At 57.0% G+C, this 25,602-nt stretch overlaps 1 protein-coding gene across 1 annotated transcript in view; it reads right to left on the reverse strand.

Moving 5' to 3' along the window:
* The window catches only part of LMF1 (lipase maturation factor 1), a 110,769-nt gene that overhangs the window by 31,755 nt on the left and 53,412 nt on the right, over positions 1–25,602 (reverse strand). Inside the window, exon 5 of the mRNA XM_011962454.1 lies at positions 9,347–9,412. Within this exon, the coding sequence (XP_011817844.1) occupies positions 9,347–9,412 (66 nt within the window). The remainder of the gene's footprint in view (positions 1–9,346; positions 9,413–25,602) is intronic.

Raw genomic sequence — 25,602 nt, forward strand, 5'->3', positions numbered from 1 at the left:
CCCAGCGGAGCCCATCGCGGGACCAGGGGAGAGAGGAGCCGCCCAGCGGAGCCCATCACGGGACCAGGGGAGAGAGGAGCCGCCCAGCGGAGCCCATCGCGAGACCAGGGGAGAGAGGAGCCGCCCAGCGGAGTCCATCGCGGGACCAGGGGAGAGGAGCCGCCCAGCGGAGCCCATCGCGGGACCAGAGGAGAGATGTTGCTGCTCTAAGTCACTGAGGCTTGGGGTGTGTTGGGCAATAGCAGATCTCTGAAACAGCCTGAATCCAGAAGCCAAACAGTGTGGAACTCTGATGTTAGTGGGAAAAGTCCATTTCAGAGAAACCAAAGTAAAAGTTTTTCTGAGTCTTTGGGTAACAGATCCTCAGTGCTGACTCGCACGCCCTCCACCCCAGACAGGGCTCAGCACTCACACCTGTGTAAGCCTCCTCACATCCTGGAGAGGTACAGAAACGACATTTGAAGAAACACTGGCCACATGTTTTCTGAATGTAATGACAATGATAAACCTATAGATTCAAGCAACTCAACGAACTCCAAGCACAAAAAACATGAGGAAAATGACACCAAATAACCAAATGGTCACATTTTACTACATGACAGTATGACACTATTGATCACTTTGATTGTCGTTTGATTGACAAATAAATTGTCACAAACTGCCTATGTTAATTAGATCATGTTGGTTGGTAGTGTTTTTCAACTCTTCTATATCCTTATTTTGTATCTACCTGCTTTATCTGTTATTGAAATCTCCAACTTTATGCATTTGTCTACGTCTGCTTGCAGTTCTATCCATTTTTGCTTCATGTCTTTTGAAGCTCTATTACCAGGTGCATAGATGTTTGAGTCTTCTGACCTCCTGATGAACGTTGTGAAATAGCCTCTTTACTCCTGATCACATTCTTTGCTCTGAATTCTGCTTTGTCTGGTGTGAAGGTGGCCAGTCCAGCCTTCTTGCCACTTGTGTTTGTATGGTATGTTTTCCCACCCCTTACCTTTCGGCCTGTGTGTGTCTTCGTATTTGAAGCATATCTCTTAGAGTAGTGTTACAAACTACACATCATAATCGAATATTGCTCAAAACTTGGGATAAAAAATCTTACATGCAAATAGAGAAAGATGTTACAGAGTATGTAGATAAGGAGTTGTCATAGGAAATAATGCAAATGAGACGAGAGTAGGGTACAATCTTTAAAGTACTAAACCTGTCAACCTAGAATTCTATACCCAACAACAATCTCTTTCAAAAATGAAGGTGAAATAAAGACTTTGTTAGACATTGACAAGCTGAAAGAACTTGTCACCAGCACACCTATGCTAGAAGAAGTGTCAAGTCTGTTAGGTGGAAGGAGAATGATCACAGATTGAAACCTGTGTCTCCACGCAGCAGTGAAGAGCTCTGGAAATGGTAACATTAGGTGGAGGGAGAATGATCACAGACGGAAAGAAGAGCTCTGGAAATGGTAAGTATATGGATACGCAATGAGGCTCTTCTTCCAATTGAATGAAACGTCTCTGAAAGATAACTGGACTGTTTAATCGAACTGTTTGGCAATCATAGCAAAAGACCAGGAGGGGAAAATACTGTTGGTAGAATATTGTTGTAAAATTCTTTCAGCATTTATGAAATAGACTTAGTATAACTTGAAGGTGAGCTGTTATGGATTAAAGGTATGTAATATAAACTCTAAAACTTGGCCCGGCGCGGTGGCTCAAGCCTGTAATCCCAGCACTTTGGGAGGCCGAGGCGGGCGGATCACGAGGTCAGGAGATCGAGACCATCCTGGCTAACACGGTGAAACCCCGTCTCTACTAAAAATACAAAAAACTAGCCGGGCGAGGTGGTGGGCGCCTGTAGTCCCAGCTACTCGGGAAGCTGAGGCAGGAGAATGGCGGGAACCCGGGAGGCGGAGCTTGCAGTGAGCCGAGATCACGCCACTGCACTCCCGCCTGGGTGACAGAGCAAGACTCCGTCTCAAAAAATAACAAACAAACAAACAAACAAACAAAACCCTAAAACCACCACACAAATAAGACAAAAAAGTTACAGGCAAGAAAGAAAATAAAAAGAAGTCACAAAAATATTCAGTTAATCCAGAGGAAGGTATAAAATAGAGAACACATGGGAGAAACAGAAAACAAATTGCAAGACAACAGCTGAAACCTTCCCCGGGAAAGACTGCATTTGATGCCAACGGCCCAAACACCCAGATAAAGGGCAGGACTTGTCAGACTGGATTGAAAAATCAGACCCAAGCATACTCTGGCTCTAACAGATCTGCTTCAAATATGAAGACACACAGGCTGAAAGGTAAAGGGTGGAAAAACGTAGCATATAAACACGAGCGACGAGAAGGCTGGACTGACCACCTTCACACCAGACAAAGCACAATTCAGAGCAAAGAATATGAGGAGGAGTTGGGAGGCCATTTCACAATGTTCATCAGGTCAGAAGACTCTCAAATATGTATGTGCCTGATAACAGAGCTTCAGAAGACATGAAGCAAAATGGATAGAAGTGCAAGCAGACGTAGACAAATCCATAATTAGAGTTGGAGATCTCCATCTCCCTCATCTCAATAATTGATAAAACAGGCAGAAAATGAGGAAGTACAGGAGAGGTGAAAACACTACTGGCCAACTTGATCTAATGAACCCTGGCAGAGCACTGTTCGTTTTTAGCTCAAATGGAACTTTCACTACGACGAACCATATTCTGGGTCTATTCAGAACAAATCTGACTAAATTTTAAGACTCAGGGCAGATCAAATACATTCTGACAATAAAGGAATTAAATCAGAAACCAATAACAGAAAGAGATCTGGAAAATTCCCATCCCTCTGGAGCCTTTACAGAACCTCCGTTTCAGTGCATGTTACAACATTTGATTCTCACAACCGCCTTAGGGTAGTGGGTGATCAGTTTAAAGTTGGAAAGACAGAACTTGCTCGGGATCACAAAAGCCAGTAAGGGGCGCGTGGAGGGTGGGCAGCACAGGGTTGCGTAAGAACAGGGCTCAGATGCACGCGCTGCCGTCCTCGGCTGCATAGGTAGAAGAGCAGTGAGCACTGCTGACCTTGAGGTGGCACCCCTGCCTCCCACAGCCGCGGCTGTCCCTGGCAAGAGGACCCCAGGAGAAGCGGGAAATCCAGGCCCAGGGAAGGCCGGTGTCTCCTCAGGCCTGTACTGGCCTGGTGGGCTGCTCTGCCGGGTGATGCCAGGGCATGGGCCTGGGGCTGTCAGCCGGGCCCTGCCAAAACCACCCTGCAGTGGGCCACCTGCCAGGCCAGGCCCCTCCCACCCGAGAGATCCCTCCCACCTGAGGCCCCGGACACTCCCCAGGACCCCTCCCCCCCAGGCCCTGGACATTCCCCAGGCTCCTCCCACCCGAGGCCCCTGACATTCCACAGGCCGGCACTGCCCCTCCTCCCCAGCCCCCAGCACACACAGAAAACTATCTTCTTACAAAAACCAATAAAACAGCCAGGAGACAAGGCAAGAAGCCTCAGCTCCCAGCATGCTGGATGGGATTTAGGCACGGTTCCCCTAACGATGACATTTACAGTCTTTAAGGGTAACGCCAACCTGGATATATATTATTCCCACATTAGCAGGCCACCGTATCTGAGGGCGCTTGGTGACTCACATCCAGTCACAGCCTGAGGGGGCTGGCAGCCCACGGCCCCTAGTCGTAGTTAAAGGCATTACAGGATCTCCTGGCCCAAACTCTGGCCGGGTGGGTCCTGGGACACACGAGGAAAAAAGGCTGTGCTGAGCTTCCCTGTTGGGAGGCAGCCAGGGGCAGCCCCAGCCGCTGTGCTGTGTGTGTGCCTTGAGGGGGCAAGCTGGAAAGGGGCGCCTGCCTGACACGGGGACGCACCAGCCACAAAATACACTGCGTGGAAGGTGGCCAGGCCAGGCTGAGCACGTCAACACGGATTCCTGCAGCTCCCGCCGGGACTGTTGGCACACATGCGGCCTCGGTACCTGTGGCGGAGCTGGGAGGGCAGGGGGGCATGAGCAAGGCTTCTCTTAGCAAGGCTGCTCTGGGCAGCAGGGCCCTGTCCCCCAGGGGCACCCAAAGCAGCTCTGCACCCCCTCAGTCACTCCCACCCACACCCGGAGGCCCCGCAGAACTCTGGGAGCCCAGTCCAGCGAGGGCTGCTCTGTGTGGCCCGCCCCACGCAGAGTGCACGCTCCTAGCACGAATGGCCTCTGCTCTCCGTGGGCACCTCGGGGTGAGCAGGGCTGTCGCAGACACCCTGGAAGGCATGGCCGTGGCCTGGGCCTGGAGTCAGGGTGCAGAGAGTGACCACGGGCAGGGGCAGTGCTTCTGGATCTCTCTAACCACTGGTCTAAAACTCCGCCCGCATGTGTGGGAGCCAGAGACGCACCCCCAAGCCGCAGGCTGGGAGACCCTGGCTCCAGGAGTGTCAGGTGGCCCCAGGCAGATCTCGGGGACCCCCGCCCTGCCCAGGCAGCTCCCTGAGGGTCTGTGGTGCGTGGCCTGGTCCCCGTAGTGAGCCAACTCTGAGAGGTTCCGTGCCCATCACGGGACCTGTCTGTAGCCCTGAGAGTGTCCTTTAGCAGACAGAATTGTAGTTCTCCACGACATCGGCCCAAACTCACAGACAGGCCTGACCTTGGGCCAAGACTTGGGATGCAGGGGGTGGAGCTCAGTGGGGTACTCCTGCCGGCAGCAAGTGAAGTGGCCGTGGGTCCCTGCCCGCCCAGGCCCTGGCAGGGGCTGCCCTGTGCCGCGTCTGGGAAGCAGCTCTGGAAGAGGCGTGGAAGGAGCACCGTGGGACTGAATGATGGTGCTAGATTTCCCGCAGCCCTCTAGCAACAGAGTTACGTTCAACTCCCCTAAAAAGCAACGGAGACTTGTTTGCAATGTTCGGGGTCCATGTACTCCAGATCCAGTGAGTCTTCTCTGCATCAAAACCCATCCGTGGGAGTCCTCACCCCATCCTTCTCGATGACAGCTGACTTCCTAAAACCCAAGTGCAGACAGAGGACAGGCCTGGATTTTCCATTTCAGCAGCCAGTGCCATCCCTGCTGCTAAAAGCAGCTGCATGACCCCCACATTCACAACCTGCTATTGCATCCGTGTGGTCAGGAGACCACTCTGACATGGGGACCGCAGCAACCCTCCCCACAGCCCGCCGCATTCCGGATGGCGCCTGTCCCTGGTCACCAACCCTTGTCCTGTGCTGGCCCTGGGATCCTGGGGGTCCTTGGGACAGGGCTGAGGACATGGCTCTGGTCCCTCTGCTGGCTGAGAGCAAGCGGCCATCAATGCATTCCCAGTGTCTCGTGGGACCGAGCCCTTGGCCTGCGGGGTCTGCACTCACTCTGGGTAGAGGGCGTCAGAGCTGAGTGAGCTGCAGGGCATCCTGGTGGAGTCTACAGAGATCTGGGAACGCCATGCGTGGAAGGCCACAGGCTTGTCGGGAGTTTCAGGCAGAGCTGCCCCGTCGCCTTTCACCCTCCGGGGAACCGGCCTCTTCTCTTGGAACTTGGGGACGCCTCCCCCGCTGCTTCTGGCTTAACCAACTCAATTTGCTGGCAACTGCCTTTCGTTACCAGCAGATGAAAAAAGCGGCGAGTCTGGGGTGTGAGGCTGTGGACAGCCACGGCTGAGCAGTTCCTTCTGGGGAGAGAAGTCCGCACACTCGGAGCTCCCGAGCCCGGAGGAGGAGTCCCGAGGGAGGTGTCCCCGGGGTGCATGTGCCTTTCTCTCTGTGCTGCTGAAACTTCTGGAGGTTTCCAGGCTCCGGAAGGGGCTCAGCGGCCCCCACAGCACAGGGGCAACTCTCCTAGAAAGGGGCACCCCCGACTCCTTATCTGACCAGCAAGAAGCGGGAAGACAGCAAAAGGGCCTGCGGTCCCCACCCACGATGCTGTGGGGCAGACGGCGCAGCTCGGGGGCTGTACACAGGGGCCTGCCACCTTCCGGAATCAAGTCCTCCTCGGAGACAGGATTCATGCAGGGCCCTGGGCTCGCAGATGACACCCTGACTTCCTGAAACCTTCACCAGTGCCTCGTCATCAAGACACACGGGAAGGAGCGTCCTTGTCTGAGAGACAAGTCTGAGGTGAGAGGGGGCTGCGGCTCCCGTCCCAGCTGAGGGCCCCTCTGCCTCATGGCCACTGCCCACCTGTGCATCCCTCTCCTGGGGCCCCCATGTAGCTGTCCCCAGACGTGATGTCCTCGCTCTCCCCACACACTGCCCCCTGTACCTGGCCTTGGACTGGGCATGGCCACTGCTCCGTCTGTCGAGTGGAGTCCAGGCCCCTGAGGCCGGTACGTGGGCCATCCCTGCCCCAGGGGACACAGTGAACCGCAAAGAGCCCTGTCACGGCGGTCTACCCGCTGCAGGCACGGCGCCGCACTGCTCTGAACACTGGCTACTCCAGGTACTCGCTCCTGGAGCCCCAAGGGGCCCCCGGGATGCAAGAAAAGGGGTTCCTGGGCCCTCTCCCAGCTCAGCGGGGCTCCCCCATGCCTGTTCAGGTCATGGTGGGATTTGAAACGCGATTCCCCGAGGACAGTCTCTACAGCTGGGCAGGGCGGCCCCACCCGCCGGGACAGCAGCTGCCACCAGAGCCTCAAGCTGCCCGGCTTGGCCCTGGACCCCGTGTGACCATCAGGACATCAGGCTCAAGGCTCTCTGTGAGCCAAGGCTCAGCCTGTCCTGGGATGTGGATGAAAAGGGCCCTGACTTCGCACACCCTGCACTGCAGCCTCAGTGTCTGGAGAGGGGAGTGGCCCCAGCCACAATCCAACCTCCCAGGAAGCTCCACCTTCCGGAAGCTCAGCCACGTGGGTACAGGACCCCCCATGTGTCTGGGCCTCTTCTAAGGACATAGTCGTTGGATTATGAGTCGTTGGGGCTCAGCACAGTCCACGCTGACTTCATCTTAACTACTCACAAGGCGGTCCCAGATAAAGCCACGCTGCAAGCTACAGGGAGAGTGGGTTTGGGCCCTGCCCGCAGGCCCTGTCTGTGGCCCGGACATTGCTGTGGCCAACCCTCCGGGTGGCAGTGACACCGAGGGTGCCTCGAGACATCCAGAGCCATCCCTCAGGCCCGGGCTGCCCCTGCCTCTGTGCTCCAGGCTGGGCCCACTCTGTCCACCGTCTCGGGCCATGTCTGAACTGGTGGAGTCGGCGGTGGACACAGAGCACTCCCCACACACAACACAGCAGAGAGCTCCAGTGAAGGGCAGTCCTGGGCCTCTGGGGCACAGGAAGAACTGGGTGCTCACGGGGGCGGGAAGGGACCCACCGCATCCCAGCTGGCCGCGTGGACACAGGGGAAGGCAGTGCTGACAGGCAGCTGTGGGGCCCCCCGGCCAGCCTCCCCAAGAGTTGTGACCTGCGTCCTCACCAGAGCGCAGCTGTGGCGTGACCCGCCCCTCAGAAACACCACACCCTGGTGGTCCTGGCCAGGTGAGTCCTGGGGATCCTGAGACACTCCCGGGCCCAGAGCAGCCACGTTCACTGAAGAGACACAGCGCAGGATGCCTGACACCAGCTTTAAAAGGCAGCCACTCCGTAGAGAAGACATCAGAGTGTTTGCGGGGACACGGGTGGGCACCTCAGTGTCTCTCACCAAAGGAAACCTGCATGGGATGGTCCTCACCAGCACCCAGCCTTTGTGGACCTGAGCCCAGTGCACCACTGCTGTCCCCACCTGTGCTGAGCCAGCGGGCTCCGTGAGATGCGCTGTGGAGCTTCTGGCCTGGAGACAAGGGGCCCACCCAGCTTTCCTGACCTGTCCTGAGGGCGTCTGGAGACACGGGACCTCCCCACACTTTCCCGACCCATCCTGAGGGCACCTTACATGGGGCCCCTCAGCTCTGCTGACCTGTCCTGAGGGCATCTGGAGACAAGGGGCTCCCCAGCTTTCCTGACCTGGGCTGAGTGCATCTGGAAACATGGCCCCCTGCCCCAGCGTTCCTGACCTGTCCTGAGGGTGATGGGGGAGACACAGGGTCCCCCCCAACTTTTCTGACCTGTCCTGAGGGCGTCTGGACACACGGGTCCCCTCAGCTTTCCTGACCTGGGCTGAGGGCGCTGGACCTTCTCGGGGGCAGGGTGGCCGGCGTGGGCTGCGGTGTGCACAGCTTTGTTGGCGAAAGCCTCTCACGCACGTGTGCTCTGCGGCTGCTGCCTGTCACGGCTGTGTTGGGACCATCCAGCCACAGAGCTGAGAGCGTTCGCTTTCTGGTATCTCACCGACCGTCAGCAGAACCTGGTCTCAGACAAAGAGAGGAGCTCACAGGTCCTCAGCAAGGCGGGGCATTTGATGGGGTACGGGGAGATCTCAAGAGCCTGAAGAATAAAGTCAGGACACAGCCAATAAACGCAGGTGCAAATGCCCGTCCTAGGCCAGCACGTGGACCAAGACCCGGAATCGCAGCAGAGGCGCCACGTGAGAACGGTACCAGCTCCACGCTTGGAGATGGTGAGTGCCAGAGCAACCCTGGCAGAAAATGCAAAGGCAATGAGACAGCTGCCACCGGCGTCGGTGGCACGCAGACAATGCTGGCTTCCATGTGCAGGTGTGAGCGATGGGCCGAATGCAGGAAGGGGTGTCCAGGCCTGAGATGCTCTAGGTGTACTGTGGCCATGACCACACAGGCCCAGGGTGGGGATGGTGCTACCTGGAGGCTCCCACATGGACTGAGAACAAATGACTGTCCAAGCTTCAGGCCCCAGACCACTCGCAGCCCCTACATGAACTCGTGAGCTCCAGGCCCCAGACCACTCGCAGCCCCTACATGAACTCGTGAACAGTTGGCAGGAACCGGGGTATCTAAAGCGACTCAGCCTGGGCCTGGGGGCCAAGCACAGTGGAACTATGCTGTGGTTCCCACCTGCCCTGTGGGACACACCTGCCCGTGTCCAGGTAATGATGGAGCCACAGCTCTGCGTGGCAGGGGCTGGGCACACAGCCAGGAAGCCCCCAAGAGGCACTTGTCGGGATGGTGGGGAGCTGTGGACTCCAGGAAGGAGGGGCTGGCCTGGAGGCCTGGGCAGGACGGACAACAGCAGCAGAGGGTGCCGGTGCAGGAACCAGAGCAAACCAACTGCACTCGAGACCATGGAGGGCCACGGACCCCGTCCCCGTGGCCCCAGCAAGTGAGGGGCGCCTGCAAGCCCCCGTGTGGCCACCCTACCCGGAGAAAGGAAGGAGAGGATGTCCTGAATCAACTGGGGGTGACCCTGTGACACAACACCTCACCAGCATGTGCAGGACTGAGCCCCACGAAGAGTGGGAATGGGACGGCGTGAGGCCGGGCGCTCTGCCCTCCCCCTGCATGGCACGCTCACCTCGTAGTGGAAGTCCATGCAGGTGAGGTCTCGCCAGCACCGGTCCCCCCGGATCTTGATCAGGCCCTGCAAGGAAGACAGCAGAGGGATAGTCAGTCACGGGGGCTGGGGACGCAGCAGCCCCAATAGAAACAGCTTCCCGGGAAGACGAACCGTCCACGAAGGCCGTGGATCTGGGCTGCAGGTGCCGTGAGGGAGGGGACCTTACGTATGAAACACTCGGGAAGGGGGAATTTGGGGAGGGCAGATTCAGGGCTGCTTTGATGAACAGGAGTTAAGTGCACACCGCAGGCGTGAGCATCGGCGGCTTCCTTTTTCTAGTCAGCGCCTGGTGCGCCTTCCCCAACATTCATTCTCAGAGCTCCACGCATCATCATGCTATAGAAGTTGCGTGTCTTCAAAGAGGACAAATGCACCACGCCCTGCACAGACCCCACGGACAGTGTCAGAGGGAAGCTTCTCAGAGCCTCCAGGATGAGCCCAAAGTCAGGAGGGAGCGCCCAGTGCACACGCGTCTCAGCCACGCCCCCTGCGGCACAAAGGGAGCCCAGGCGCAGGCCCCGTGTGTCTCCCACACACTGCAACTCGCTGCTGTGAGGATGCCTGGGGCATGGGAGAGGCTTCCAGGGGTCTGCAGAGGGAGCCGTCAGCACTGGGGAAGGTGGGACTTGGGCAGGGAGGCTGTGGGGGTGGGGGTTCTGCAGTGCCTGGGCCACAGTGAAGCATCCAGGGAGGGGTCGGCTCCCACACCCATCCGCTTTCCCTGGGGCACTCACGGCTTCAGATGATTCCTTCACAAGTCAGAAACAACTGACCCCTCCTCCCGCCTGCCCTAAAATCACCGCCGAGACACAGATTCACATCCAGCGTCTCTCACACACTGGCTGCGTCCAAGGTGAGACTGCACAGATGCGGAAGTGAGCCCTCCTTCATGACGGGAGTTTCTGCTGCTACAACCACTCCCGGCCAAATCCCCTGGGCTCCATCCACCTACCCACCGGCCCGTCCGCCCACCCGTCCCCTGCCCACCGGCCCGTCCGCCCACCCGTCCCCTGTCCACCTGGCTGTCTGCCCACCAGTCCCCCTGTCCACCTGACCATCTGTCCACCCGTCCCCTGTCTACCGGACCGTCCGCCCACCTGGCTATCCACCCACCTGTCCCCTGTCTACCCGACTGTCCACCTGGCACATAAGCACTGAGTGCCTGTGAGGTGCCAGGTCCTGCTCCACCCCATAGAGGCCATGTGCTGCAGACGCAGGTGCGACAAGGTGCAGAGAGGCAGGACAGCCACCAGGCGTGGCAGACGCGGCGGCACATAAAGGACAGGAATCCATGCCGCAGGTTCAGAGCCGACGGCTACGGTCGGTGTAGCATGGTGGGCTCTGGGGCAGCTGCGTTGGGCTGCAGGTGGTGCTGTCTCGCGGTTGCCCACATGGTGGGAAGAGGGTGAGGGTCTCTCTGGGGACACTTTCGTAACGGCCGCCTCCCATCAGCCAGTGCTCCCTCCATGGGCGTGCTGGGGTGTCGGGCCTGGCTCCTGGTACCATGACACAGGGGTCAGGGTTTCCATGTGAAATGGAATTCGGGGAACACAATCTGTTCACAGCGGAGGCTGGCTCGTGTCTGGACAGAGCTGAGAGGGCTGGCCTGGGCGGGGAGCCCCAGGGCAGGGTGGGCATGGCCATGAGGGAAGAGGAGGAGGGTGAGGGTACACTCCTCAGGCAGGAGCATGAGGCACAGCAGGGCTGAGGAGGCCACAGCGGGAGGCCCAGGAGTCCCTGGAATGCAGGGTCCCTTCCACCACGGTGCCAGTCGTGGTCCCATTGTGGGAGACTGGCATCCAGACGGTGGGGGGTGCAGCCTGAGGCCTGTGGAGGCCATCAGGACCTCCAGGGCAGGGGCTGGAGCTGCCGTTGGGGTGGAATTTCCTCCTTTCTGGGGAGCCCCAGCTCCAGCCTCGGTCTCCTGCCCGGTCGGGTCAGCCTCAGGCTCCCAGTAGCCTCCTCCTCCCCAGGTCACCCCATCATGGGCTGGAGCCACGTCTGCAAAACATTAATACCTCCCAGCAGCACAGAGGCCAGCATTTGGTGATGGACCAGGGACCCCAGCCCAGCCAGGCTGACACAAAACCGACCACAGACGGGAGGGCCTTCGGGGTGGCTGCAGGCTCCAAGCCAGGGCCAGGCAGCACAGGAGCCGCCAGGTTCTCTGGCTACATGTAACCGAGAAGGCAGCAGGCTCTGCTGCTGTCTGTGCAGGACGACCTGGGCAGGGGAGGGGCGCGTCCAATTCCAACGAGTTTGGAACACGGGGCCCACGGGACTGGCGGGGGAGTGGGAGAGCCAGGAGGGGCTGCGCTGTGCCCTGAAGGACGGCACGTGGCTGAGAGGGACACGAATGAGAAACGGCAGGGGAGTGGGACCAAGAGCCCAGCCTGGCCCTACAGGAACACCAAGCAACAGGCACCTGCTCCACGTGTGAGCCAGATGGGACACCACCCACACGCAAGCTGCGCGGTCCACAGATGCGCCTCGGAGGAGTTCTCAGGCTCAGCCACCCCGCACACTGTGAAGGCTACGTCTGGCGGGGCCACGTCTGGGTCCGGCATCACCGCCTCTAGGGTCTCGCTGCACGTCCCCGCCCTCACACGCCCTGCGCCCCCAGCGGCAGGGAGGGCACCAAACACCCAGGAGTGTTACTGTTTAAAGACCTGAAGGGTGAACTGCCTTAAAAACCGAGTCAGGTCTTCTGGAAGCTGGGTTTGCTCAGATCACAAAATCACCAGAGACTGCTTCCCGCTTGGGCTCCTGTCCTGCAAACATGCATGAAAACAGCCGAGGGCGTCCAGCTGACCGGGTGGAGCAGGCCCCACTCCTCAAGGCACTGCCCATGCCCAGGGCAGCCACTGCTTCTGATGAAATGCACAGCTCCACCGGGCAGGGGCACAGCCACCGCCCCCGCTCCCCCACATGAGCACCAGCTCTGCTCCCTGCAGAATCCGAGAGTGGAACTCTATGGAGATTCAAACCAGGAAAAGAAGAAAAAAACAAAATAATTAAAATGTCATTCAAATTCTAAGCTGATATGAGACACTTAAAAATCTGAAAAATTCTTTCAGGAGTGGAAGATAATTATATTCCTCCCATCTATTGATTTATCTCTACATTGCAGATGTCAGATTTTCCACGGATTTTTTTTTTTTTCTTCCAGAGCAAGTGTCAAAGGAACAAAGCCTTCTTTGAGGCTTTTCAGCCCAAAATTAATTCTTAAAAAAAAAAAAAAATGGCACAGACAGGCCGATAAACGCAGCAGACCCAAAGGGAGCCGGGGACCCACTGCCCGTGCTACCCTCCCGCTCTGCTCGGAGTGCCGGAACTTTCCAGGCCTGTCGGCAATGTTCCAGCCTCGCAGCGTGCGGCTGCAGCAGCTCCTCTCCTGATGCCGGTGTGTCCTGGGACACACTTCCCCAAATCTGCCATCTGGAAACTCGAAGCATCTGACAGTCTTATGCGGCAGAAAGAGGCACTCTGTGCATACCTCGTTTCTCTCAGTTGGCCCCCAGAGGCCTGCCGTCCACCCTGCAGTGATAGCCCCCTGCACAGTGGCTCAGGACAGACCCAAGCCCCCACAGTCCCTGAAAGCACTGGCTAACGTGGTGTTCAAGGAGGCAGCGCCACCAGGCCTCCCTCCGAGCCACAACCTCCTCCACCCTCCTGGCATTAGGGTCCCCTCGCCCACATCAGTGGCCCTTCCTCCCCACCTGTAAACACAGGGAATTACTCGCGACAGGTCCTCCCTCTGTAGGAGAAAACTCAAAGGCGAGAGCTTCGCCCTGGAGCCGGGTCAGAGCCTGGTGCCCCTGTGAGCAGCTGCAGGGGTCTCAGGCTTGTTGCAGCAGCCACTGCTTCTCCCCGAGTGCTCTGAGAGCTGGGGGTGGGTGGAAACCGTGTCTCAGGGTGAGGAGACCACCGGCAGGCTCCATGGGCACAGGCACTGTGGGGTCTATCGAGGCCCTCTCGTCTCCATATCTGAGGGGGGCCCAGGCGTGGCAGGGGTGGTGCCTGGGGTCCCGCCTGGTTCCGTGGCTCTCCCGTTTTCCTGGGATGATATCCGCACTTTCTTGCCCTCATGCAAGAGAGAACTGGCATGGGAGGTGGGCTGTGTTCCCGAGTGCTTCAGTTCAGCATGCAGACTTCCTTGTGGCACAGCTGCACTAGGGGCTGTGTGCATGGCAGGCGTCCTCTGCGTGGCAGGTGTCCTCTGCGTGGCGGGTAGGCAGGCGTCCTCTGCGTGGCAGGCGTCCTCTGGAGGAGGGGCCTCACCTCTGGGCCACTTGACACCTCAGAACAGTGGTCTGAGCATCGAAGTGTGGTGGGTCAGCGTCTCCGTGGCTCCTGACGAAGGGGACCCAGGGCCCCCGTGGCTTCACACTGAGGACAAAGCTCTGCCCTCAGACACGCAGCTGACTGGCTCATTGACACTGACTGGGCTCCAACTTGCAGACCAACGGACCTGGGCCTGGACAAATGCCCTGGGCTCGCTTGCCGCCTGGAAGTGAATTCCCATGAGTTTGAGGGCAGCCGTTTGCTCCCTAAGCACCTGCGAAAGGCTGTCCCAAGCTGACAGTCAGGCCGCCGCAGAGCCTAGGGGACCCACACTGTGGGCAGGGGCGCTGACTTTCTGACCAATGCCAGCCGGGAGAGCCTGGGCTTCCAGAACCTAAGGCCTGTTCACAGAGGCTTGTCTGTCTGAAAACACCGGAAGTGCTCCTTCCCCTGGCTCTGGGTGCCCTTGAGGCCTTGGTTGCTGGGGCCCAGAGCAGCCCAGGCGGGGGCAGAGCCAAGGGGTGGCAGCCAGGCCATGCAGGTGCCAAGACTTGGGGCACAAGCTTTCAGGTCACCAGACACCAGGGAGACCCCAAGAATCACCATGCCTTAGCAGCTTAGCCAGGGGAGGGGAATTAAGAGGAGGGCAGTTCTCGCCACGGCGTGGCATCTCCGAAGCACAAGGTCTGCTGTAGACTCTCAGCTGCCTGTCTCTCTGACAGGATCGGTTTGCCTTCCGGAAGTTGCTGCTCTAGTCACTGTACCACGTGAATTCCTCTTGCTGTGATCGCGGTTTTAACTAGAAATCAGACAGCAGAGATTTTGGACTTACTGTATTTTTATTTTTGTTTTCTGGCAAACAACGTGCACTTCAATAGAAACTTCCGGCGTGAACCCAGAAAGGCGTGTGCATGGTAAGCACGGCGGCTGGTTCTCTCACTGGGAGATCACCTGAGCTGGACTGTGCAGTTGGGAAGAGGAATTACTAGTGCTCTTTTTAGCATAGTTTTATTTTGCACCCACAACCCAGGAGATCCTTTGAAGATTACAGGAGAACATGTCCTGTGTGATCGTCCCGGGGGCTGCGCAGGGATCTGAGACACGCTCGCCCTGGAGGCTGATGTGCTTCAGCTGCAAGGAGCACCCCGGCTCCTGCCCCAGCTCTGCCCACAGACGCTGGAGGTTGGAGGCACAAAGCGTTTTTGAAGACTCTGGTCTGGGCTCAGCCTCACAGGGGGCTGCAGCTGGGGCCAGAGGTCAGGATGCCATAGACATCATTTACTAAAAATTCCCACGATGCCTCTGTGCTGGAGTCAGAGGTCTGCCCCTTCCGGGTGGTCCACGTCTCCCTGAAGGCGATGGGCCTGAAAGAAGCCCCTTTTCCTATGAGCTGCCCCCACACTGATGCAATAAAGCAATTAGGATAATCGCTCTGGTTCTGGAGTGTGGCTGCCTAGGACCAGGGCAGGCCTGTCGCCCCTCCACACACACACGGTGGCACATCCGCCTGATCCTGGCCTCACAGGGCTGCATGCCGATACTGATTCCATGACGTTTAATGTGATTTCACCAGCGGCTCTGATGCCAGGCAGCAGCCTGTGGACTTCAAAGTCAGCTCTTCCCGGGTGCCGGCAGCACCGCTCCACATTGGCCTTTCAGTGCTGCCCATGACCCACACCTCCCATGGGCTGCGGACCCTCTGGGACGCTCGGGGGTGAAGCACGCTCAGCGTAAAGAGCTTTGCAGACAGTCCTGGGCCTGTGGGAAAACAGCAGACATTAAAGCGCAAACCTGTTGAGCCCTTGGCACCTTCCTTCCGACCCCATGATGCCTGCGGCGGCAGCACACACGTGGGAGGCACGGGCCCTGGACGCGGGAGGCCTCCTGCCCTGGCCCATGAGGGTCGGAGTCTCCACTGCACGATGCCGCACACTTGGGCCTGAATCCCACACAAGGTGAGCAGGTCTGGGTGTAAAGAGAGACGTGGGGCTCAGCTCTGACGCGGGTCCCGAATCCTGGCTTTCCTTGAGAAAAGAAGTCACTGTGCACGGCACTCCCCCTGCACCCTTTTTTAAGGGTTTTGTCCATCTTATCTAAGTGGTCACATTGACTGGCCTAAGGCTTCTGTAAATCCCAGGCAGCTCTTCATGGCGGCATCTCAGTTACTGGAGTTTCCACGGCACCTGCAATCATACAGCCTGGCTATATGATAGCTCCCTGGCCTTTGCTCGATTCTGACCTAAAAATTGTTGACACTGTGGGCTTACATATTCCACATTTCAGTTGTTGCTTTTTCTTCTAGTGTTAATGAGGACCAAGACAGTTTGCACATAGGAGCATTAGAAGGCCCTACCTGTGGGTGCTGTAGCCAGGCGTGAGCCCTCCAGAGCCATGAGCTGCACAGGTGTGAGCCCCACAGAGCCGTGAGCTACACAGGTGTGAGTTTGGACATCACATTTTATTTTATTTTTTTGAGCTGGAGTCTCACTCTGTCGCCCAGGCTGGAGTGCAATGGCGCGATCTTGGCTCACTGCAACCTCCGCCTCCCAGGTTCAAGCAATTCTCCTGCCTCAGCCTCCCAAATAACTGGAATTACAGGTGCCCGCCACCATACCTGCTAATTTTTATGTGTGTGTGTTTTTTTAGTACAGACAAGACTGCACCATGTTGGCTAGGCTGGTCTCATATTTCTGACCTCAGGTGATCTGCCTGTCTCGGCCTCCCAAAGTGCTGGGATAACAGGCGTGAGCCACCGCGCCCGGCCAGACATCATGTTTTAACTTGGCCAGTTTTTGGAATGATGAGTTCTCTGGCTTCTCTTTATCCTCCTGTGGGTCTGAGATGCCTCTGCCAGGCAACACTCACACCAAAGTGGGCTCCAGCAGGAAGCACACAGCGGCGGGGGGCGTCTGCACACCTGCAGCCACAGCAGGACAGCCCATGCAGACGCCCCCTCCACACAGAAGCCAGGTGGGGAGTGAGGGGAGGGCTGGGAGCGGGAAGGTACAGAAAACGGATTTCCAGCTTTTCAGTTCTCCAGGGGCCAAACTAAAAATCAAGTGGTCTCCTCTTTCATATTGTCCAGGTCTGAGAATTCCCAGCAACAAGGATCCCAACTCAATTCCGAGAACGTTTGCAGCCGAGAGTGCTGCACCTCAACACAGCCCAGTTCATCAGCAGGAAGTGATCAAGGGTGGCCTTGGCTCCAGGGGGCCTCACGGAAAACCCACCCTCTGCCCCTATGCAGGTGGCACAGAGGTGTTGGGACACAGAGCTGCGGGCTCCACCAACAGGTGTCTGCTGCCTGCTGGCCACAGAGTATGCAGACCCACCCCCGCCCCCAGACACAGATGCTCTGTCCTCACAAAACCAAGATGGGGAAAGAAGCGGGAAATTATTTTTTTATATAGCGTCATTAAAGGCCATCTGTTGCCCTAAACACTGTGACTTGACAGCAACGTCACTGATCACGTCCTGAGGGAAAGAGACCTTCACTTTGACACGACTGAAATAAACTCATTTAAAGCAGAAAACCCAGCCAAAACCCGAGGGAAAGGCCCCAGGGCTCCGGGAGAAGCCGTGTGTGTGCAGCCCGGTGGGATGCAGGCTGGAGACAGCCCCGAGTCAGAATTGGGCGAGGCCATCTGGGTCCATGTGGCTTCTCGGTGCTGTCCCTGCAGCTTGAGGCAAGGAGGGTGGAGAGGCGCCGCCAGCCCCGCCTGTGTCCGTGAGGAACCGTGGTGATTCCATGACGGCTCCAGCCCGGCCCCGGGAAGCCACAACCCGCAAAACCTGAGGATCCCCGAAGCCCAGCCAGGGCCGGCCCAGAACCGGGTGGATAGCAGCAGGGGTGGGCGGGGGTGGTTCTTGTTCCAGCGCAGTCAGGTGGCAGCTGACCCACACATACAGCCAGCCTGACCACCAGCACCTGGGCCCTGTTTGTTGCCCCAACCCGCCAACACCCTGTGGCAGTGGCAAGCTCAGCTATCCTGTGCATGGCACGGCCATGGGTTGGGGTGAGGATGCCCGCCACCTGCCGCTCCAGGGCCTGGGGGGAGCTCTGGGAGCCAGGCTTGCTCTGCCACACGCCTGGGGTGGGCAGCCCTGGGCCAGGGCAGCAGCCAGAGTGAGACGGAGCAAGGACAGGGAGTGCCAGGCTCTGCTCCACCCCCGCAGGCCGATGCGTCTGGCCTGGCATTCTCCCTGACTTGTCAGCTTCCCGGTTCAGAGCCCTCACCTCACCTCACACTCCTGGATGTCAAGGGACACCAAGAAGCCATTGAGGGAACACATCGTCCCCCGCCTTATTCGAGCCCATGAGAGGATGCAGCTTCCTGCAGCTGCGCCCTGGGGCCGCCTGTCTCAGGCTCTGGCTCTGACTGGGCCGACTGTCTTTCCAGGGTTCAAAACACATGGTTTTCATCTGGTGCTCAACCCAGGGAAGGCCGAGGACAGTCTGGCTCGGTGTGGTGACTTCTGCACTGCCCCCAGGGACGTCTGTCTCTGCTGTGTGGCGGTGATGCTACTCATCCTCCCCAGTGCTCCTGCCGGCCCCTCCTCTGAACCACGGGCTGACCATCGAGATACAGAACACTCCCAGCGCTCCGAAAGTTCCCAAACTTCCACTCCGTCAGCCCCGACCTGAATCCCAAAGGCACCTCTCTGAGCACGTCCCACGCACCGTTGGCCTGTTCTGACCCTCCCACGAAGGGACTCGCTCGGGGCACACTCCTTGGTGTCTCACCAGCTCTGAGACCACCGCACGCTTTCCACATCCGTAGTTTCTTCCTCCTCATGCTGAGGAGCCACAGCCATGTTGGGAATGTGGCGCCGTGTGTTATCCGCTCTCCTGCTGATGGGCTGTGGCCGTTTCCAGTCCTTACTCTTGCGGACAGTGCTATTACAAGCGTTTTGTTTCTCTGGGGTAACTATTTATGAGTGGAAACACTGGGCTGCGGGATGGGAGCAGGTGAACTCTCTCCTAGCATGCTGGAGCCCATACCTGCTCCCCGGCAAGGCGCACGTCCCCTGCCTCTCACCCTGCTGCGATGGGCTGAATGCCTGTGTCCCGCTCAGTTCACAGGCTGCAGCCCTAACCCCCGTGATGGAACTGCTAAGGAGCTAATTAAGGTTAAATGTGGTCATAAGGGGAGGCCCTGATCCGACAGGGTTAGTGTCCTTGCAAGGCAAGGCCACGTGAGGACACGGAGAGAGGCGTTTTCACAAGCTACGAAGACATCCTTGCTGAAAACCAAATCATCTGGAAGAACCTCAATCTTGGACTTGCAGCCCCAACAACTGTGAAAATAAATCCCTGTTGCTGAAGGCCCCTGGCCCGTAGTATTTTCATGGCAGCCTTAGCATATGAACAGGAGCGCCAGTGCTGACTCACTAGCCTTGGTAATTCCAGCCGTTCTTGTGGGGAGGAAGCATCTCAGCGTAGATTTGCTCTGCGTTTCCCTAACAGCCAATGCATCGGAGGGACTTTTCAAGTGCTAGGATAGCCATTTGCATATTTCCTTTTGTGAAGTGCCTGCTAAAATCCTTTCCCTCTTTAAAAAATCAAATTCTCTTTATTACTGAACTTGATGAATTCTTTATGTATTCCAGATACGGGTTCTTTGTCAGGCCTAACAGCATTGTGAATATTTTCTCCTGATCTGTGCCTTGCCATTTTCTCGATGGTCTCTTTTGAAGAACAGAAGACTTTAATTTTGAGGAAGTCCAATGTATGTATTTTTTTCTTTTTCTTTAAAGACAGGGTCTCACTACGTTGCCCAGTCTGGTCTTGAACTCCTGAGCTCAAGGGACACTCCCGCCGCGGCCTCCTGACCTGCTGGGGTTAGAGGCGGGAGCGCTGCGCCCAGCCATTCTCTTCTTTTATGGTTAATGTTTTCTGTGTCGTAAGAGACTTTCGCCTATCACAAGATTACGAAGTATTCCACGTTACCTTCAAGCAGTGTTAATAGTTTTAGCTTTCATGTTTGCAATCTATCTCAAATTAACATTTGTGTGTGGTGATGGAGGGGGTTCACTTAACCCAGATGGATATCCGGGACTTCCAGCACCAACTGCTGCACAGGCTTCTTTCTCTCCGTTGAATTGACTTGGTGGCTTGTCCAAAAATCACTTGATCCTGACTTTGGTGTGGGACCGTTTCTTGGTTCTCTGTTTTACGGATGCAGCTATCTGTCCTCACGCCTTGTGATGGTTACTACTCAGTGTCAACTTGATTGGGTTGAAGGATGCAAAGTACTGATCCTGGGTGTGTCTGTGAGGGTGGGGCCAAAGGAGACTGACACTTGGGTCAGGGGGCTGGGGAAGGCAGACCCAAGCTTAATCTGGTGGGCACCATCTCATCAGCTGCCAGCAAATATCGAGCAGGCAGGAAAAGGTGAAGAGAGGAGACGGGCCTCCCCTCCCGGCCTGCATCGTTCTTCTGTCCTGGACACCTCCTGCCTTCCAACATCAGACTCCAGGTTCTTCTGTTCTGAGACTCGGGACTGGCTCTCCTTACTCCTCAGCCTGCAGGCAGCCTGTTGTGGGGCCTTGTGATTGTGTGAGTTAATACTCAGTAAACTCCCCTTTACATATATGTTCGTCCCATTAATTCTGTCCCTCGAGGGAACCCTAACAACATCTGTGTCACATTGTCTCCATTATTATCATTTTTCAGTAAATCTTGGAATCAAGTAGTGTGACTCCTGCATCTTTATTCTTCTTCAAAACTGTTTTGGCTATTTAGGTCCTTGGCATTTCCATATACATCTAAGAGTCAGTTGATCTATTTCTGGAAAAAACAATCCTTCTGGGGTTGTCTGGGATGTCATGCATTCTATAGCTCAGATCGGCGATGACGGACAGTTGAACAATATGCAGACTGATTCATGAACATGGTATACCTCTCCATTTACTGAAGTGTTCCTTACTTTCAGCAATGTGTGGTATCTTTCGAGGCATACAGGCTGCATTTCTATTGTTAAAATTTCCTATTTTATGGTTCTGAATGTTATTATAAATGCTATACTTAACATTTTCATTTTGACATTTTCTCCTAGCATATAGAAATACAACTGACTTGCTGGGCATGGTGGCTCACGCCTGTCATCCCAGCACTTTGGGAGCCCAAGGTGGGCAGATCACAAGGTCCTGGCCAACATGGTAAAATCCTGACTCTACTAAAAAAATATAAAAAATTAGCTGGGTGTGGTGGCGGGCACCTGTAGTCCCAGCTACTCGGGAGGCTGAGGCAGGAGAATCACTTGAACCCGGGAGGCGGAGGTTGCAGTGAGCTGAGATCACACCACTGCACTCCAGCCTGGGCGACAAGGCAAGACTCTGTCTCAAAAAAAAAAAAAAAAAGAAATACAACTGACTTGTGTGTGGTGACCCTGAGGCCTGCAGCTGACGTCCAGGTCAAGAGGGCACAGAAGCTGTGGCTTCTCCTTCCCTTCTGCTTGGCACCCTCACCTGGAGGGCCATTGGGCTCCCCCTGAGATGGCTCTGAGGAACCCAGTGATCAGGGCATCTGAAACCCCCCAGGCCACAGAACCACAGGTGCTGGTTTCTGAGTGAATCTGCCAACCTGACGGTGTGGCGCTGGTTCTGACCCAGGTGCACAAGCCGGGGAAGGGTGCGTCTGCCTTCCTAGCTGACTCTGTCCACAGGGCAGTTCCTCATCAACAGGTGGATACTCTGCTGCTGTCACTCTTTCTTATCAACTCACCTCCGCTTTCCACCAAAGGAACATCAATCACACCAACGTTAAGAGTCTATCAAGTAATTGCGCCTTGTAGTGCACTGATAATTTCTTATCCAGCTGGCACTAACAGTCAATCAAAATGCCATAAAAGGTGCTTCCGATGAGCCGATGAATCCCTGCATCCACCAGGCATTGTGGGAGCTGTTCAACTCTTGGCATCAGGAGCTTTGCATACAACCGCCTGTCGGCTCCTCTGTGGGGCTGGCTCCTCTCCCTGGAGCTCTGCTTCTCTCCCAGGGCTTCGGCCTGACACTGCCGTCCACAGAGTCCTTTGAAATGCCACATACGCTTCTGTGTATATTCAAGTCAGCAGAGGGTAGAACCTAAAACTAAGTCCTGGACGGATCAGGACCCACAGCCTATGAGAGTATCTGTACTCTGGCTGGAGACAACGAAGAATTTCAATGTCCTGTGAAAAGGAGCCATGGAAACATTCCTAGTCTTTCTAATTAAATGGAAAAATAAACCCGGAGTCAGCATCCCACTTTCCTGTGGGATCTGGATGCTGGCTGCAGCTATGCCCTCCTCCAACAAGCCATGGCCAACTGTCTGCAGCCACTCACCCACCCCTCAGCCAGGACCCGGCCTGACACCATTTCCAGAAGGCTCTGCGCCACTCACCCACCCCTCAGCCAGGACCCGGCCCGACACCACTTCCAGAAGGCTCTGCAGCCACTCACCCACCCCTCAGCCAGGACCCGGCCAGACACCATTTCCAGAAGGCTCTGCAGCCACTCACCCACCCACTCAGTCAGGACCCCGCCCGACCTAGAGTAAACGCCCAAGACTCCCCATAGCCCCAGAAAACCAACCTGTCAGGGATGCCCTGGTGCCCACCATCCACAGGTGCGCAGTGACGTTGTGGACGGGTGCCCACCACCCCTGTGAGGCTGGGGCAGAACACCTGAGTTGAAGCTGGCATGCCGCAGAGGGCAGGGGGAAAGTGGGAGGCTCCCTGCCCGGGACAACCCTCTGGACACCTTGTCCTGGGGGGTGAGAGGGGCCCTGGTGCTGAGGTCCCTCTCTGCGGGTCTCCTGTTCGTGCGGCTGAGCCTGCAGTGACCCCTCCCAACCCCGGCAAGTGCTCATCATGAGATGCCATGTAACCCTCCCAGAAAAGGAATAAAGGGAATCAGGTGCTCGCGTACCACCAGGGAGCCCCATTTTCCTCAAGAAACGGCCAGTCCACTCCATGCACAGCTGACGTTTCTACAGCACTGGTGAAGGGCTGGTGCTGGTGAGACACAAGGTATGCGGGTAAGAGGGGCAGAAAAGGAAGGCGTTGGGGAAGATGGGAGCCGCAGGGGGATGGAGCTCTGAGATGAACGAGACAAAAAGAAGAGCTATGCCCAGACATGGGCGTCACGGTGCAGGGAACACATGGTGAGGAATGGGCCCAGACAGCCCCTCACAGCGCACCAAACCACACTACCCGCTACAGCAAGCTACGCTACACTGAACCACGCTACACTGAACCACGCTACACGCTACTCCAAACCACACTACCTGCTACACCAAGCTACGCTACACAGAACCACGCTACACACTACACTGAAACACACTACATGCTACACTGAGTCACGCTACACCGAACCTCGCTACACGCTACACTGAACCACACTACACACTACACTGAACCACGCTACACGCTACTCCAAACCACACTCCACGTTACAGCGAACCACGTTACATGATACCACGTGAGGTCGTGGCTTCCTGAGTCCGTGGCTGGTGCTGTGTCGAGATTGGGTGTCCGAAGTGTCTGAAGCTGCCCCGGGGGACAGGGTGAAAGGGGCTGCCCAGCATTCGGGCCCCCTACCCGAATGACCTGAAGCTGAACACAGGCACAGTAGCCACGCCTCAAGGCCAGGGAGAAAAGAGGAACGTTCCGGACTGCAGGAGTGGCCGAGATGGCGGTGCGCTCTGGCCGTGGCCCTGGCGTGAGCACGTGCTGTTGGGACGTGCTCCCCAAGGGACAACTTCCTTGGGGCTGTGCCCAACTCTTCTGTACGTCTTCGGCGGATCCTCCATGAAACACTTAAGCGAACAGATGCTCAGAGAGTGTATCTGTATGATGTGGTTTCCAACACAAAAACATGAAGATTTTATCATTCCAGCCCAAAATTAAAATCTTACTAACAAAGCATGTGAAGCGGAAGAGAAAGTGAGAGCTGCGTAGCTCTGGTCAGTGCAGCAGACGTCAAAAGGACCACGTCGCTCCTGATTTTAAAGTGCAAATCATGTCTTTGTGAACTCAGAGGTCACATTTACTGAAGCTGAACACAGGGCTGGCATGTGTCTTCACCGTGTGCAGGGCAGACGCAGATGGGCAGCCCCTGGCTGGGCAGGAAGCACACACAGCCCGCCACCCCAACACCAGGGCCCAGCAGGGAATCCGCCAACCCCACGCCAGGGCTCGGCAGGGAACCTGGACAGTCTGGCTGTCCTAAGAGACGCCAAAGCCCAGCAGGCCAGGCACCCGGGAAGAAGGACGCAGTTGAGAGACCGCACGCAAGGAGGCCGCGCTTTCCCTGAGCGTCAGGACGGCGGGTCTCATGCCTCCTTCACCCTCGAATATGTCTGCCAACGCGCCCACCATGGTCTGAGACTCTGTCATTTAAAAACAAGCTCTGAAACATTTCGGACACTCCAGCAAGCACAGGAGGGCTGGTGGGGGAAGCAGGGCGCCCAGTGCTCCTCTCTGAGTCTCCTGAAATGGACTCAGAGGTGTGGCTCTTTCCCAGAAATGGTGATCACGAACACGCCTGGGAAAAGCCAGCCGAGCCCCCAGGGTTCAAACACAGGCCCCTGAAGGGGCAGAAGAGCAGGCTGTTAGCCAGGCCATGCCGACGGGGGGACAGAGGGTGGTGGGGGCGGAGAGAAACAGCCTCACCTTTCCTAGAAGCCGCACAGGTTAAAGAGCCACTGTTATTCCCCAAACACCGCACAGAAGAGCTCCACTTACTGCTCCGAGCATGATCCTGAAGATGAGCCACCGGAAGCCCCACAGGACAATCCGGGATGTGGGGGTGTGCTGGGGCAGCCTCGACAGTGTCCACAGCGGGCACAGGAAGATCCCCAGGAACCCCGTTTCCAGAAGCTGGGACTCCCATCCTAAAACAACAATGAGACATACCAAGGGTGAGTTAATGGAAGCCACACATTTCACCAAGAAATCATTTCAGAAACTCAGTTTAATGGAAACGGTCCTTAAAACAGGGCTGACCTTGCTGCGGAGAGGCACCAACCCCCACGTGTTAGTCTCAGCACCGACATGCAAGGTCAGGTCTGCAGCAGTGGGAGCTCTGGTGGGGGACCTGGGGCCCAGGTCAGGGCTTCCCGTGACCTCGGCACCCTTTGCCCTGGAGGGAAAGGCCCCGCTCTACCTGCCACCCCGCAGGACGCTGCACAGACCTGACATCTGAGAATGCGCCCAGCATACGTGCTGCCAGCGGATGTTTGGGGGAAGCCTTTTCCCTCCCGTAGGTTTGCATGAAAATAGCTTTCACCTTCTTCCCAGCCCGGAAGCAGCACTGGCGCAGCAGCACTGGGGCAGCAGCCCGGCCTCTGTGTGAGGCAGTGTCTCCCTCTGGCCCTGTCCTTCCCAGGCGGGCATGGAAGCCAGGCAAAGATGCAGAGGCAGGTCATGGTCGGTCACATGGAACCACACCGGTCAGTCCCTCACGGGCCCAGGATAAGGCAGCAGCTCTGCCACTGGATGTGGGGACATGTGGGGGCCCAATGGATCCTTCCCACTGGAAACCCGGCAGAAGAACGCAGACGCGGGTCGCCATCCCAGTGCTGTTCTCAGAGGTGAAGCCACCACGAATGTGGCTGCTGGAAACTGCCCACAGCTCGCGTCTGTCCATAGCAGGTCACATCCCAGGGGCCCGGAGACCCCACAGGCCAGGCTCCCTCCTGGGCTCTGAGGATGCCGGATGGGACAGAGGCCACCCGCTGCCCAGCATGACAACGATCACATGACTCACACCACCACAGCGTCTACACGCCAGAGTGGAGGGGAGAGTGCGGAGGGGAAGCGGACGGAGGCTTGGGGGGGGCAGCGTCTACGCCGCCAGAGTGGAGGGGAGAGTGCAGGGGGGAAGCGGACGGAGGCTCATGGGGAGCTTCCTCTAACCATTGGTTCAACTCGTCTGTATGAGATATT

The sequence above is a fragment of the Colobus angolensis genome, unplaced genomic scaffold (genome assembly GCF_000951035.1).
Source record: "Colobus angolensis palliatus isolate OR3802 unplaced genomic scaffold, Cang.pa_1.0 Scaffold59, whole genome shotgun sequence".
In the NCBI taxonomy this organism is placed as follows: Eukaryota; Metazoa; Chordata; class Mammalia; order Primates; family Cercopithecidae; genus Colobus; species Colobus angolensis.